Raw genomic sequence first — 15,298 nt, 5'->3', positions numbered from 1 at the left:
TCTTACCACTGATCCAGGATATAGTTGCGAATTTTCAGAAAACGTTCTGGTGTTTTTGATGATCGCCCTTCAAAGAATTCGGGGATAGCTTGTTTCTCGTCTTCTGTGATCATGTTTTTGTCCAATACTACCTCTTGTGCAGGGGGTTTCAGTACCTCCCCTTCTTCACTATCACAGTTCTCTTCGTCCACTTCCATTTCACAAACTGATTCTGGCAAACTGTATGCACAGATATCATTCTGGATTTCCCCCTTTTCTTCTAATTGCTTAAACTCTAGAAAATCTGGTATTTGCACTACTAATCTTTCACTTGTCTCCATAAGACGTGTACACTTGCTGTAGCCTACGAAGTCTGCTTTGGCTGCTTTGACTGATGTTTCATTTTCTTGACTGTTATCAATCATGGACTTCACATTATCAATGTTACTACTAGTTGTCTCATTGGGCTTGGATACTTCCTGTATGTCTGATATCTGTAAACACTTTTGCAAAGTCACAGTAGAAGTGGGAGAAATAACCAGAGATTCATCTACTCCAGAAACACAGTAACCATAGGTATTCACCTCGGATTCATCAGTCTTTGAATCAGATTGAGTTTCTGTTCCTTTCTGCTCCTGAAGGCCATCACTGTCACTATCTGTTTCATCCATGACATCCACATCTTCATCGTCAGACATATGCTCAATCTTAACAGTATTGACAGTGGGATAAACCTGACCTTGTGATGATGTAGTGCTGTAGGGCTCTGGTCCTATCTTCAAAAGGCTGGCTCCATTTCCAGAAACAAATGTTGTTTTGGCAGTCCAGATACTTGTCTCTTCCACAGGTTTTTCATTTCTTGCCTGTGAAATTTTTAAAATACAAATTTTGCATGAATGACACAAAGTTCTAGTCTTTTACACAAATACTCCCCACTAATGTCCACTCTCTCAACAGCTTGCACTTATAATCACTTGCAACTACAATCTTCATATACTCAGTTATCTCAAAATCATGGTAACAAATGCACTGATCAGGTTTCTTTGTACTTTAACCTATTCCAACTCGTTGCCCTGTGGAAATGTGGGCATCTCACTTTTTGGAAAATATGTATGTAATTTATCTAAGAACTACTGTAGTTGAGACAAATTTGATTGCCACTGCTTTATCAGGCTGCAGACTTGTGTACAAATTGGCCAATTTAATCCATCAGCTAGGCAGACTTGGACTCCGAGAGCAAGTATCAGTCTCGGGAGCACAGTGCCCTATAACATTTAGATTACAACATGTTGGCAAGATCCTTAAATATAGAGTTCTACGAAATATATGTTATTGTGAGCTTTAGTCTAGATTGAACACTAAATAGAGGTATTTATAATGAGTCTGAAGACCATTATAGGCATCCCCTTAACTCTGGTGACTCTGCTTCTCTGTACATCTCTGACTTACCTTATCTCTGACCTAGCTCTGTCAAGTCCGTATGGTGGCTGGTGTGCAATGGCCATCACCCATTAAATAAATCCACGCACAGGCATCTTCCACCCTTCAGGATTTAGTTCCGGACCTGGAATATTAGGTCCTTCATTGAAACACCTGTGAACTCATCCCTTTTCAGCGTGGAAGCAAGTCATCCTCATTTCGAGGGACTATCTATGATGGTACATCTCTGAACCTCCAAGCTGTGGGGTATTACCTGGCCTCCACTTGGCAAGTTCCCACTGTGAAACATTTGAACTCAAGAGCATATAGTGTGGGGAATTGTAGCACAGACCTATGCCCCATCATTCTGAGGTGCAATGTGTGAAAGGATCCACAAAAGCAGCTACCGAGGAAGAAGCTGCTCAAGAAAAAGTTAGTGAATACCCCCGATATAGCGTTTATGAACCCGATATTGACACGGGCTGCTTGCGTAGCCTGGAGAGAGGAGTTTGGTCGGGAAACCCAGAAGTCCTTGTTTTAAACTACCAGATATAACCTAATGCCATGGAGCCGGCCGGGCCATCTTCACAAAGTGTTACTAAGATCCAAATTCGTCTTTGAAACAGTCATGCTGGTTGTAAAACCACTTTCCTGATACAGTGCCTGTGGAGCTCTTGCAATAACTTAGCTGGTAAATGTACGGCTTAGTGTGGTAGTAAGTCATACAGATCAGTAGTCCCATGTTCCAGCCCATTTTTTGCTAGTTGCTCTCAGCTGTGGCAGCAGTTGGAGGTGCTACAACTGGCTGCTCCAGATCCACACTAGGGCGGAAAGCAGTAAATTAGGGTTCCGACGATCCAACGATCCTGTATGAGGTTATTAGATGGAACAAATATGGCCCAGTTTGATGCCTCCATGATTTTGTAAGTAAGCCCACACGCTAGACTCATACATGGAGAATAGCCATGGGGACAAGGCACCTTTGAAGGCTGCTACATTCATGAGATAGTACCCCAGCCAAACTCGATACCTCTAGGAGAGGAGGACCCAATAATAGAGGTTAAAAAATAAAAATTACCTTTGCCCAAGCTCACCTTGCTCTTAAAATATTGTCTGGCATAACTTTTCACCTGCAGCACTGTCCGTGATTCAATTAGCTTTGCAATCTTTGTCCACCTTCGACCAAATTGGGCCTGAAAGTAAAACAAATTAGATTTTATAGCTCATGCTTAATATACCACTAAAAGCACATCCAACAAAAATTGCACTACAGAGCTTAGGCTACTACAACAGTTTTCATCGTTCATAATAAGGAGTGACAGGATAGCACGATAGGTTAGCACACTGTTCTTTCACTCTGGGATAATGGCATATCCAGGTAGGACTGATGGAATAAAAGCCTTCTCTCTGTGTCATCTGTAAAGGTACGATAAGAATTATTCTGGCCAGACTGAACAGTGATCCTATTGGAAGTGAATTTTCAGTACAGAAATGCCAATAATTTAATATGACTAGCACAAACTTGACAACGTAATTTAGTGCCAGTCATGTTAAATTATACAAAAGACAGCTATGTGGGAAATGGAAGAAAACACACACACGAGGGCTGAGTTGGCTAAAGTGGACTGGGAAAATAGATTAAAGTGTAGGACGGTTGATGAACAGTGGTGTACATTAAAGGAGATATTTCACAACTTTCAAGAAAAATATATTTCAATGAGGAGGAAAGGGCGTAAGAGAAAAGATAGCCATCCGTGGCTAACTAAAGAAATAAAGGACGGTATCCAATTAAAAACAAGGGCATACAATGTGGCCAAAACCAGTGGGAGGACAGAAGATTGGGGAGCATTTAAAAGCCAACAAAGAATGACTAAAAAAAGAAAGGGAAGATAGACTATGAAAGTAAACTAGCATGAAATATAAAAACAGAGAGCAAGAGCTTCTATAGGTATATAAAAAGGAAAAGAGTGGCTAAAGTAAATGTTGGTCCCTTGGAGGACGAGACCGGGGAATTAGTAATGGGGGACATGGAGATGGCAGAAACTCTGAACAAATATTTTGTATCAGTCTTTATGGTAGAGGACACTAATAATATTCCAGCAGTGGTTAGTCAAGGGATTATTGGGGTGGAGGAACTTAAAATAATCACAATCACTAAGGAGGTGGTACTCAGTAAGATAATGGGACTTAAAGGCGGATAAATCCCCTGGACCTGATGGCCTGAATCCTAGGGTCTTAAGAGACGTAGCGGCAGGGATTGTGGATGCATCGGTTGTAATTTACCAAAATTCCCTGGATTCTGGGGAGGTCCCGGCAGATTGGAAAACTGCAAATGTAACGCTCCTATTTAAAAAAGGAGGCAGACAAAAAGCAGGAAACTATAGACCAGGTGACCTAACATCTGTGGTTGGGAAGATGTTGGAGTCCATTATTAAAGAAGCAGTAGCAGGATATTTGGAAAAGCAAAATTCGGTCAGGCAGAGCCAGCATGGATTTATGAAGGGTAAGTCATGTTTGACAAATTTGCTAAAATTCTGTGAGGATATAACGAACAGGGTGGATAAAGAGGAACCAGTGGATGTAGTGTATTTGGACTTCCAGAAGGTATTTGACAAGGTGCCACATAAAAGGATACTGCACAAGATAAAAGATCATGGAGTTGGGGGTGATATATTAGCATGGATAGAAGATTGGCTAACAGACAGAAAACAGAGAGTAGGGATAAATGGTTCATTCTCAGATTGGCAATCAGTAACCAGTGGGGTGCCGCAGGGATCAGTGCTGGGACCCCAACTATTTACAATCTATATTATTAACGACTTGGAGGAAGAGACTGAGTGCAACATAGCCAAGTTTGCCAACGATACAAAGATGGGAGGAAAAGCAATGTGTGAGGAACATAAGAACATAAGAATTAGGAACAGGAGTAGGCCATCTAGCCCCTTGAGCCTGCTCCACCACTCAACAAGATCATGGCTGATCTGGCCGTGGACTCAGCTCCACTTACCCGCCTGCTCCCCATAACCCTTAATTCCCTTATTGGTTAAAAATCTATCTATGTGTGATTTGAATACATTCAATGAGCTAGCCTCAACTGCTTCCCTGGGCAGAGAATTCCACAGATTCACAACCCTCTGGGAGAAGAAATTCCTTCTCAACTCGGTTTTACATTGGCGCCCCCGTATTTTGAGGCTGTGCCCCCTAGTTCTAGTCGCCTCGACCAGTGGAAACAACCTCTCTGCTTCTATCTTGTCTATCCCTTTCATTATTTTAAATGTTTCTATAAGATCACCCCTCATCCTTCTGAACTCCAACGAGTAAAGACCCAGTCTACTCAATCTATCATCATAAGGTAACCCCCTCATCTCCAGAATCAGCCTAGTGAATCGTCTCTGTACCCCCTCCAAAGCTAGTATATCCTTCCTTAAGTAAGGTGACCAAAACTACACGCAGTACTCCAGGTGCGGCCTCATCAATACCCTGTACAGTTGCAGCAGGACCTTCCTGCTTTTGTATTCCATCCCTCTCGCAACGACGGCCAACATTCCATTCGCCTTCCTGATTACCTGCTGCACCTGTAAACTAACTTTTTGGGATTCATGCACAAGGACCCCCAGGTCCCTCTGCACCGCAGCATGTTGTAATTTCTCCCCATTCAAATAATATTCCCTTTTACTGTTTTTCTTTCCCAAGGTGGATGACCTCACATTTTCCAACATTGTATTCCATCTACCAAACCTTCGCCTATTCGCGTAACCTATCTAAATCTATTTGCAGTCTCTGTGTCCTCTACATAACCCGCTTTCCCACTAATCTTTGTGTCATCTGCAAATTTTGTTACACTACACTCTGTCCCCTCTTCCAGGTCATCTATGTATATTGTAAACAGTTGTGGTCCCAGCACTGATCCCTGTGGCACACCACTAACCACTGATTTCCAAACCGAAAAGGACCCATTTATCCCGACTCTCTGCTTTCTGTTAGCCAGCCAATTCTCGATCCATGCTAATACATTTCCTCTGACTCCGCGTACCTTTATCTTCTGCAGTAACCTTTTGTATGGCACCTTATCGAATGCCTTTTGGAAATCTAAATACACCACATCCATCGGTACACCTCTATCCACCATGCTCATTATATCCTCAAAGAATTCCAGTAAATTAGTTAAACATGATTTCCCCTTCATGAATCCATGTTGCGTCTGCTTGATTGCACTATTCCTATCTAGGTGTCCCGCTATTTCTTCCTTAATGATAGCTTCAAGCATTTTCCCCACTACAGATGTTAAACTAACCGGCCTATAGTTACCTGCCTTTTGTCTGCCCCTTTTTTAAACAGAGGCGTTACATTAGCTGCTTTCCAATCTGATGGTACCTCCCCAGAGTCCAGAGAATTTTGGTAGATTATAACGAATGCATCTGCTATAACTTCCGCCATCTCTTTTAATACCCTGGGATGCATTTCATCAGGACCAGGGGACTTGTCTACCTTGAGATACATTAGCCTGTCCAGCACTACCCCCCTAGTGATAGTGAGGAGAACACACAAAATCTGCAAAAGGACAGACAGGCTAAGTGAGTGGGCAAAAATTTGGCAGATGGAGTATAATGTTGGAAAGTGTGAGGTCATGCACTTTGGCAGAAAAAGATAAAAGAACAAGTTTTTATTTAAATGGAGAAAGATTGCAAAGTGCTGCAGTACAGCGGGACCTGGGGGTACTTGTGCATGAAACACAAAAGGTTAGTATGCAGGTACAGCAAGTGATCAGGAAGGCCAATGGAATCTTGGCCTTTATTGCAAAGGGGATGGAGTATAAAAGCAGGGAAGTCTTGCTACAGTTGTACAGGGCATTGGTGAGGCCACACCTGGAATACTGTGTGCAGTTTTGGTTTCCATATTTCCGAAAGGATATACTTGCTTTGGAGACAGTTCAGAGAAGGTTCACAAGGTGATTCCGGAGATGAGGGGGTTGACTTATGAGGAGGTTGGCTTTTGAGGAAAGGTTGAGTAAGTTGGACCTCTACTCATTGGAATTCAGAAGAATGAGAGGTGATCTTATCGAAATGTGTAAGATTATGAGGGGGTTTGACAAGGTGGATGCAGAGAGGATGTTTCCGCTGATAGGGGAGACTAGAACTAGAGGACATAATCTTAGAATAAGGGGCCGCCCATTTAAAACTGAGATGAGGAGAAATTTCTTCTCTCTGAGGGCTGTGGATCTGTGGAATTCGCTGTCTCAGAGAGCTGTGGAAGCTGGGACATTGAATAAATTTAAGACAGAAATAGACAGTTTCTTAAACGATAAGGGAATAAGAGGTTATGGAGAGTGGGCAGGGATGTGGACCTGAGTCCATGATCGGATCGGCCATGATCGTATTAAATGGCAGAGCAGGCTCAAAGGGCCGTATGGCCTTCTCCTACTCCTATTTCTTATGTTTTTAATGTTCTTATGAAACACAGTTACCAAAGGAGAGTGAAACACTTCTGAGTTTGGGGTTAAATCATATTGTTGTAATAAACTGAAGTATAGTTCGGTTGATGCTTTTGTGTTGTGCTATGGGCAGTCTAAAAGATTGGGCAGCCTAAAAGACAATTAAGAGTCTGCAGCCTGTATGAATACAGGCTGGCCCCTACTCTAATGTGACTCACCTTCAGCTCTAATATGGCCGCACTCACCACTTCATTTCCCTGATGCCTACAACTCAAAATAGTATTTGCTGGAGATGTGCACTGGCAGATAAAAACACTTAAAATTCATGTTAAAGAACTCTGCAATCAATTTTAGAAAAACATATAACTCTCACGCTCTCATTTAAGCATAACTCAGATATTTTCTGGATCTGAGGTGAAAATAGATTTTTCACTAAAAAATTGTGCATTTCTAGTCATTTGAAATTTGGAAAGTTGTTTTGGGGCAAAGCTGCAGATTTCCTGAGTAATGCAAGAACAATGGTCTAAATAGGCACAAATTTCAGAGGAGGAATTTACTTTTATCTTTCATGGGTCATTGACGAAACTAATTTTCCATAAATGTGACCAAAGCCTTCAACGTTAACAAGAGAAATTTGTTATAAAAATGAAATAGAAAGAAAAAGATTTGTGCAAGACAAAAAATTGACATTCTATTATTAATTCAGAAATACATTGCATTAATGCGATGGATTCATCTATATTGTTCTCAGGCAAATAACAGTAATAAGGTGCTTTAAAACTGTGTCAAACCAGACACGATATGAGAAAAAGATAGCTTGTTTGAATTATCAATAAATGTTATTTTTTAGTAATGACTGCTCCAATACACTGACAATATTTACTCATTATGTGCTCAATTTTCCCCAGTATTTGCTCTTTTTTTTAAAGTAGGTTGTTTTTTCTGGCCTAACCTAAAAATCCCCAGTTTCCCCAATCAATTTGCACCAGCGTAACTGACATAGTTACGTATTTTTAAAGGTTTTTTTTGCTCAAAAGGGGGCGTTACCAGCCACCTACTCCAATTCTGACCATTTAGGCAACTTTGGCCAGCTAATAGTTACTCCATTTCTACTTAGGTTAGCATATGTGGCCACTCGAGAAAACCCTTGCGGAGAGTTAAAGAAATCGGCATAGGTAAGGAAATCGGCGCAGGTAAGTGCAGCAGATGCCCAGACAGCAGCAGCTGGAAAGGTGAGAGGGAGGTGGGGGAGGAAGAGAGAGGTTGGGGAGGAAGAGAGAGGTGGGGGGAGGAAGAGAGAGGTGGGGGGAGGAAGAGAGAGGTGGGGGAGGAAGAGAGAGGTGGGGGGAGGAAGAGAGAGGTGGGGGGAGGGAGAGGTGGTGGGGGGGAAGCCTTTCAGGTATAGTTAGGTGTGGGGACCGGGAGGGAGGAGACCTGGGCTAGGGGTGGGAGAACGCACTGGCAAGCCCTTCGGCCAGGGCTGGGTGCGGGGGAAGAGACCGGGAGGCTGAAGACAGGGCAGGTAGGTGGGGAGGATGAGTCATTTCGGCCCGGGATAGGTGCGAGCTGGCCCGCTGCCATCCCAGGCCGAAAGGACCCCGCACCGGCCCGTTGCTTTCCTGGGCCGACCCTGCACTGGTGCTGGGTCCTTTCGGCCTGGGAAGTCAGCGGCTTCAGTTTCCAGCCCAGCCTCAGCCCTTTTTCAGTTTCTAACCTCAGCCCTTCTGAGCATCCCTTGTTACCCTAGCAACATCAGTTTTTGCCGCAGGCCTTAAAGCCAATCTGTGCTGCTCCAAATTCAAGTTAATTCCGTCAAAACTTGGATTTTTTTTTCATGGCGCATTTGGGCCACTAAAAAAAATCGTACGTACCTCTTCAACTGCGCCAAAAATCACCCATGTGGAAAATTGAGCCCTATAACAGTATCGACACTTTGGGAGGGTCAGAGTTGATAGGATCACTGTGGATTGCTCTGCCATTACTTTAGCACTGCATGTCCTGCAGGGACATCGGAAAAACACTTTTCTAGACCCTTTATTGGTCATTAAGGCTATAATTAGCATTGAAAATGAAATATAATTTGGAGTAAAATCTTGAGTATGATTGGCGCATATTAACATTTATATGACAAAAAACCTTTTGAAACCCACACTTAATCACAGTATTTTGTTTTCTATTAAATGTTACTTGTTATTAAAGTAATAAAGTTACTAATAGATTTGGACCTCCAGTTGATTTATGAACCTAACCTGAAATTGACAAAGCGAATATTACAAAAATGTACGGACTACATTGATGATCCAATATATTGTGCAGTCATCCTATATTTATTAAATTGTAGTAGATTGTGTTCAAATTGATATTTTAGATGGTAACACAAAAATTGACAATTAAAATGCTTTCTGAAATGATCTAGAAATGCGAGTGGTTGTGTGAAATAGAAGGAGGCAGCAGCGCCTGTGCCTCAGGCAGTTTCGCCTGTAACAAGGTTATATCAGAATGTCTACCGAGTGCAGAGAGTTCAATTTTGAAAACTTAATTAAAAAGGTATGCACATTTATTTCTTGCACCTCTGAGCTTATATAAAACAGACTGTTTAAAGCAAGTAGTGATACAATAATGGACTATTAAAATCAATAACTCATGGCGCTATCAGAGTCCACCAGTGCTATTATTTTCTAGTCTTATGTGGCAGCGGGGTTAATTGAAGAAATTTGTGATTGCCATTGGTATAGTTGGCACCGGTGGAGCTATGATAATGAACTTCCTAAAGTTTTTGGTGAGGGTAGCTGCGGAGCGGCGTACAAGTCCCAAGAAATTATGGAGCAGCGTAAGTCAGTTACACTATAATTTCCTTTCTTTTGGATTGTCTAACGGTCCTCAAGATGTAGATTCGCCACTATGAGGGCATAGCTTTCAAGGAAATTCTGGGCCATTTTATATATATTACTGAGATACTACTGTTGGGGAATGGAACTTACATTAAACACTCCCAAGTTAGGTAGAGCATGGGTTAAAAGAAAATCTCCCTCAGCAACTGAGCCTTAACTTCAGTTTCTGAAGATCATTCTCTGCTGCACCTTTTCCCACACAAGCAATACTTGTGGTCTCAATATATAACACTGTCAATTTAGAGCCAATTTGAGAACCGTTTTGTGTTGTGCACTTACAGCCGTTCTGAACTGGCATGAGATGCTTCACACGAATTTCATGCAGGACCTCTATATCTGATGGAGAGATATTTTTATTCAGTGAACCTAGATGGATTCAACCCCAAGGACAGAATGCTAACCTGCTGTTGCACCCACGTTTTGTCAATCAAAAAAAATCTATTGACCTAATTTTTGCATGAATGAAAACATGGAAAATTAATCCTAGTGACGCTTTTTCTTTCTCAACTCCTGCACATTCTTTGCAACACAAACAAAATTTAGATGTTACGTGTAGCACATTGTGTAATACAGAATAATTTCTGCAAAAATTCGGCTACAACAAACATCTTGTCCTACAAATATTGGAAATGAACTTTCTCTGGCCAATTTTCTCTATTCTCCTGAGATCACTGTCGCTTGCTAATATGGTTTCATTGGTGCTGACAGCCCTCCAGTACATTGCCAATTCCTAATGCACAGGTCTGGACAGGGAGTGTCAGGTTATTAAAGCATAAAGAGCATCGAGCGGGTGCGTCAAGGAGACGGCCTATAAAAGTCCGGGAAGTCGGAGAGGCCTACCGGTGCAGCTGCAGCAGGAAGGCAAAAAGAAGTAGAAAGAAAATGAAAGGTGACATCACAGCCAAGGGGGTAAGTGATTGGTAAGTAGTTTTTCTTTTTCTTTATCAGTAAGTAACATTTAGCATTGTTGTTGCCAATTTAAGTTAATCTAAGGGTTAAGTCATGGCAGGACAGCTCGGACACGTGTTATGCTCCTCCTGTACTATGTGGGAAGTCAGGGACGCTTCCGGTGTCCCTGACGACCACGTGTGCGGGAAGTGCATCCGCCTCCAGCTCCTGACGGACCGCATTGCGGCACTGGAGCTGCGGGTGGATTCACTCTGGAGCATGTACGATGCTGAGAATGACGTGAATAGCACGTTTAGCGAGTTGGTCTCACTGCAGGTAAACGGTACACAGCCAGATAGTAAATAGGTGACCAAATAGGAAGAGCAATGGAAGGAAGGTAGTGCAGGGGTCCCTTGCGGTCATCCCCCTGCAAAACAGATACACCGCTTTGGGTACTGTTGAGGGGGATGACTCATCAGGGGAGGGCAGCAGCATAGAAACATAGAAAATAGGTGCAGGAGTAGGCCATTCGGCCCTTCGAGCCTGCACCGCCATTCAACAAGATCATGGCGCATCACCCACCCCAGCACCTCCCCCACCACGCCCCCTCCACACCCCCCCAGCCGCAAGGACCACATTCAACTCCCTCCTGAGCACACCCAATGAACTGGCATCAACAACTCCCCGAGTGAAGAAGTCTCTCCCAATCCCAGCCCCAAACAGCCTACCCCCCATCCCGAGCGTGCCCCCACAACCCGGCTCCGGACCCACCCAACACCGGGAACACTCCCTCCGCACCCAACCCGTTCCATCCCGTCAGAATCCTTCCCAAATACAGAACACCCCCGGATGTCAAGCCCCAGCCCCGGCCACCCCGGAGCCACGCCCCCACGATGCCAACCACACCACATCCACCAAACGCCATCTGCGCAGTCAACCCGTCCACCCCACTCTGAACACTCCCCGCACTGAGGCACAGAGCCCCCAGGCCCGCCCCTCCAACACACTTCGCCCCCCCCAGACCTCCGCTGCAATGTGGCCCCTCCTGTTCCCCGCCCTGGGTTTCTCCATCCCCCACCTCCACCACTTTCCCCTCCATCCCCCGCCCCCATCTCCCCTCAACTTCCCTCTGCCTCCCCACACAGGCTCCCATCTTGGGGGCGGTAACCTTCTGGGGCGGGGAATTTTAGCCCCAGTGTGGAAGTCCTGCTCCTGCTGCAGAATTGGCCTTACCACCCCTCAATGCAAGCGGAGTGCAATTTCCCACACTCCACTTCCTTTGGGGGCAGTTACCGGGACACGACTGGATGCTCCTGTGACAGTTGGAACTGGTGCTCTCCACTCTCTGTGCAGCAGCCAAGTTCATGACACCGTGGGTGGCTCTGCTGCCCAGGAGGGCAGGAAAAAGAGTGGGAGAGCTATAGTGATAGGGGATTCGATTGTAAGGAGAATAGATAGGCGTTTCTGCAGCCACAACTGAGACTCCAGGATAGTATGTTGTCTCCCTGGTGCAAGGGTCAAGGGTGTCTCGGAGCGGGTGCAGGACATTCTGAAAAGGAAGGGTGAACAGCCAGTTGTCGTGGTGCACATAGGTACCAACGATATAGTTAAAAAACGGGATGAGGTCTAACGAGACAAATTTAGGGAGCTAGGTGCTAAATTAAAAAGTAGTACCTCAAAAGTAGTAATCTAAGGATTGCTACCAGTGCCACGTGCTAGTCAGAGTAGGAATCGGGGGATAGCTCAGATGAATACGTGGCTTGAGGAGTGGTGCAAAAGGGAGGGATTCAAATTCCTGGGACATTGGAACCGGTCTGGGGGAGGTGGGACCAGTACAAACCGGACAGTCTGCACTTGGGCAGGACCGGAACCAATGTCCTGGGAGGGAGTGTTTGCTAGTTCTGTTGGGGAGGAGTTAAACTAACATGGCAGGGGGATGGGAACCTATGCAGGGAGACAGAGGGAAATAAAATGGAGGCAGAACCAAACGATAGAAAGGAGAATAGTAAAAGTGGAGGGCAGAGAAACCCAAGGCAAAAAACAAAACGGCCACATTACAGCAAAATTCTAAAGGGGCAAAGTGTGTTAAAAAGACAAGCCTGAAGGCTCTTTGCCTCAATGCGAGGAGTATTCGGAATAAAGTGGACGAATTAACTGAGCAGACAGCAGTTAACGGATATGATGTAATTGGCATCATGGAGACAAGGCTCCACGGTGACCAAGGCTGGGAACTCAACATCCAGGGGTATTCAACATTTAGGAAGGATAGGCAGAGAGGAAAAGGAGGTGGGGTGGCGTTGCTGGTTAAAGAGGAAAATAATGCAATAGTAAGGAGGGACATTAGCTTGGATGATGTGAAATCGGTATGGGTGGAGCTGCGGAATACCAAAGGGCAGAAAATGCTTGTGGGAGTTGTATACAGACCACCAAACAGTAGTAGTGAGGTTGGTGACAGGGTTGTGTGCAATAAAGGTACAGCAGTTATCATGGGCGACTTTAATCTACATATTGATTGGGCTAACCAAACTGGTAGTAATGCGGTGGAGGAGGATTACCTGGAGTGTATTAGGGATGGTTTTCTCGATCAATATGTCAAGGAACCAACTAGAGAGCTGGCCATCCTATACTGGGTGATGTGTAATGAAAAGGGACTAATTAGCAATCTTGTTGTGCGAGGCCCCTTGGGGAAGAGTGACCATAATATGGTAGAATTCTTTATTAAGATGGAGAGTGACACAGTTAATTTGGAAACTAGGCTCCTGAACTTAAGGAAAGGTAACTTCGACGGTATGATGCGTGAATTGGCTAGAATAGACTGGCAAAGGATACTTAAAGGGTTGACGGTGGATACGCAATGGCAAACATTTAAAGATCACATGGATGAACTTCAGCAATTGTACATCCCTGTCTGGAGTAAAAATAAAACGGGGAAGGTGGCTCAACCGTGGCTAACAAGGGAAATTAAGGCTAGTGTTAAAGCCAAGGAAGAGGCTTATAAATTGGCTAGAAAAAGTAACAAACCTGAGGACTGGGAGAAATTTAGAATTCAACAGAGGAGGGCTAAGGGTTTAATTAAGAGGGGGAAAATAGAGTACGAGAGGAAACTTGCAGGGAACATAAAAGCTGACTGCAAAAGCTTCTATAAATATTTGAAGAGAAAAAGATCAGTAAAGACAAACGTAGGTCCCTTGCAGTCGGATTCAGGTGAATTTATAATGGGGAAGAAAGAAATGGCAGACCAATTGAACAAATACTTCGGTTTTGTCTTCACGAAGGAAGACACGAATAACCTTCCGAATGTACTAGGGGACAGTGGGTCTAGTGAGAAGGAGGAACTGAAGGATATCCTTATTAGGAGGGAAATTGTGTTAGGGAAATTGATGGGATTGAAGACTGATAAATCCCTGGGGCCTGATAGTCTGCATCCCAGAGTACTTAAGGAAGTGGCCATAGAAGTAGTGGATGCATTGGTGATCATTTTCCAACAGTCTATCGACTCTGGATCAGTTCCTATGGACTGGAGGGTAGCTAATGTAGCACCACTTTTTAAAAAAGGAGGGTGAGAGAAAACGGGTAATTATAGACCGGTTAGCCTGACATCAGTAGTGGGCAAAATGGTGGAATCAATCATTAAGGATGAAATAGCAGTGCATTTGAAAAGCAGTGACAGGATCGGTCCAAGTCAGCATGGATTTATGAAAGGGAAATGATGCTTGACGAAGCTTATGGAATTTTTTGAGGATGTAACTAGTAGAGTGGACAAGGGAAAACCAGTGGATGTGGTGGATTTGGACTTTCAAAAGGCTTTTGACAAGGTCTCACACAAGAGATTGGTGTGCAAAATTAAAGTGCATGGTATTGGGGGTAATGTACTGACTTGGATAGAGAACTGGTTGGCAGACAGGAAGCAGAGAGTCGGGATAAACGGGTCCTTCTCAGAATGGCAGGCAGTGACTAGTGGAGTGCCGCAGGGCTCAGTGCTGGGACCTCAGCTCTTTACAATATGCATTAATGATTTGGATGAAGGAATAGAGTGTAATATCTCCAAGTTTGCAGATGACACTAAACTGGGTGGCAGTGTGAGCTGTGAGGGGGACGCTAAGAGGCTGCTGGGTGACTTGGACAGTTTAGGTGAGTGGGCAAATGCATGGCAGATGCAGTATAATGTGGATAATTGTGAGGTTATTCATTTTGGGCAAAAACACGAAGGCAGAATATTATCAGAATGGCAGCAGATTAGGAAAAGGGGAGGTGCAATGTGACCTGGGTGTCATGGTTCATCAGTCGTTGAAAGTTGGCATGCAGGTATAGCAGGTGGTGAAGAAGGCAAATGGTATGTTGGCCTTCATAGCTAGGGGATTTGAGTATAGGAGCAGGGAGGTCTTACTGCAGTTGTACAGTGCCTTAATGAGGCCTCACCTGGAATATTGTGTTCAGTTTTGGTCTCCTAATCTGAGGAAGGACGTTCTTGCTATTGAGGGAGTGCAGCGAAGGTTCACCAGACTGATTCCAGGGATGGCTGGGCTGTCATTTGAGGAGAGACTGGATCAACTGGACCTTTATTCACTGGAGTTTAGAAGGATGAGAGGGGATCTCATAGAAACGTATAAGATTCTGACGGGACTGGACAGGTTAGATGCGGGAAGAATGTTCCCAATGTTGGGGAAGTCCAGAACCAGGGGACATAGTC

The 15,298-nt window shown here is 44.2% G+C and overlaps 1 protein-coding gene across 2 annotated transcripts in view; it reads right to left on the bottom strand.

The window, feature by feature from the left end:
- mysm1 (Myb-like, SWIRM and MPN domains 1) overlaps positions 1–15,298 on the bottom strand; it is a 107,423-nt gene that overhangs the window by 46,870 nt on the left and 45,255 nt on the right. For both annotated transcript variants that reach the window (XM_070886942.1, XM_070886943.1), the window contains exons 7-8: positions 2,493–2,591; positions 7–842 (exon numbers count right to left, since the gene is read on the bottom strand). In XM_070886942.1, coding sequence (XP_070743043.1) covers positions 7–842; positions 2,493–2,591 — 935 coding nt within the window. The remainder of the gene's footprint in view (positions 1–6; positions 843–2,492; positions 2,592–15,298) is intronic.

Source organism: Pristiophorus japonicus, chromosome 8, assembly GCF_044704955.1.
Source record: "Pristiophorus japonicus isolate sPriJap1 chromosome 8, sPriJap1.hap1, whole genome shotgun sequence".
NCBI lineage: Eukaryota > Metazoa > Chordata > Chondrichthyes > Pristiophoridae > Pristiophorus > Pristiophorus japonicus.
Note: the sequence above shows the minus strand (reverse complement) of the source record. Positions and strands in the feature narration are given on the sequence as shown.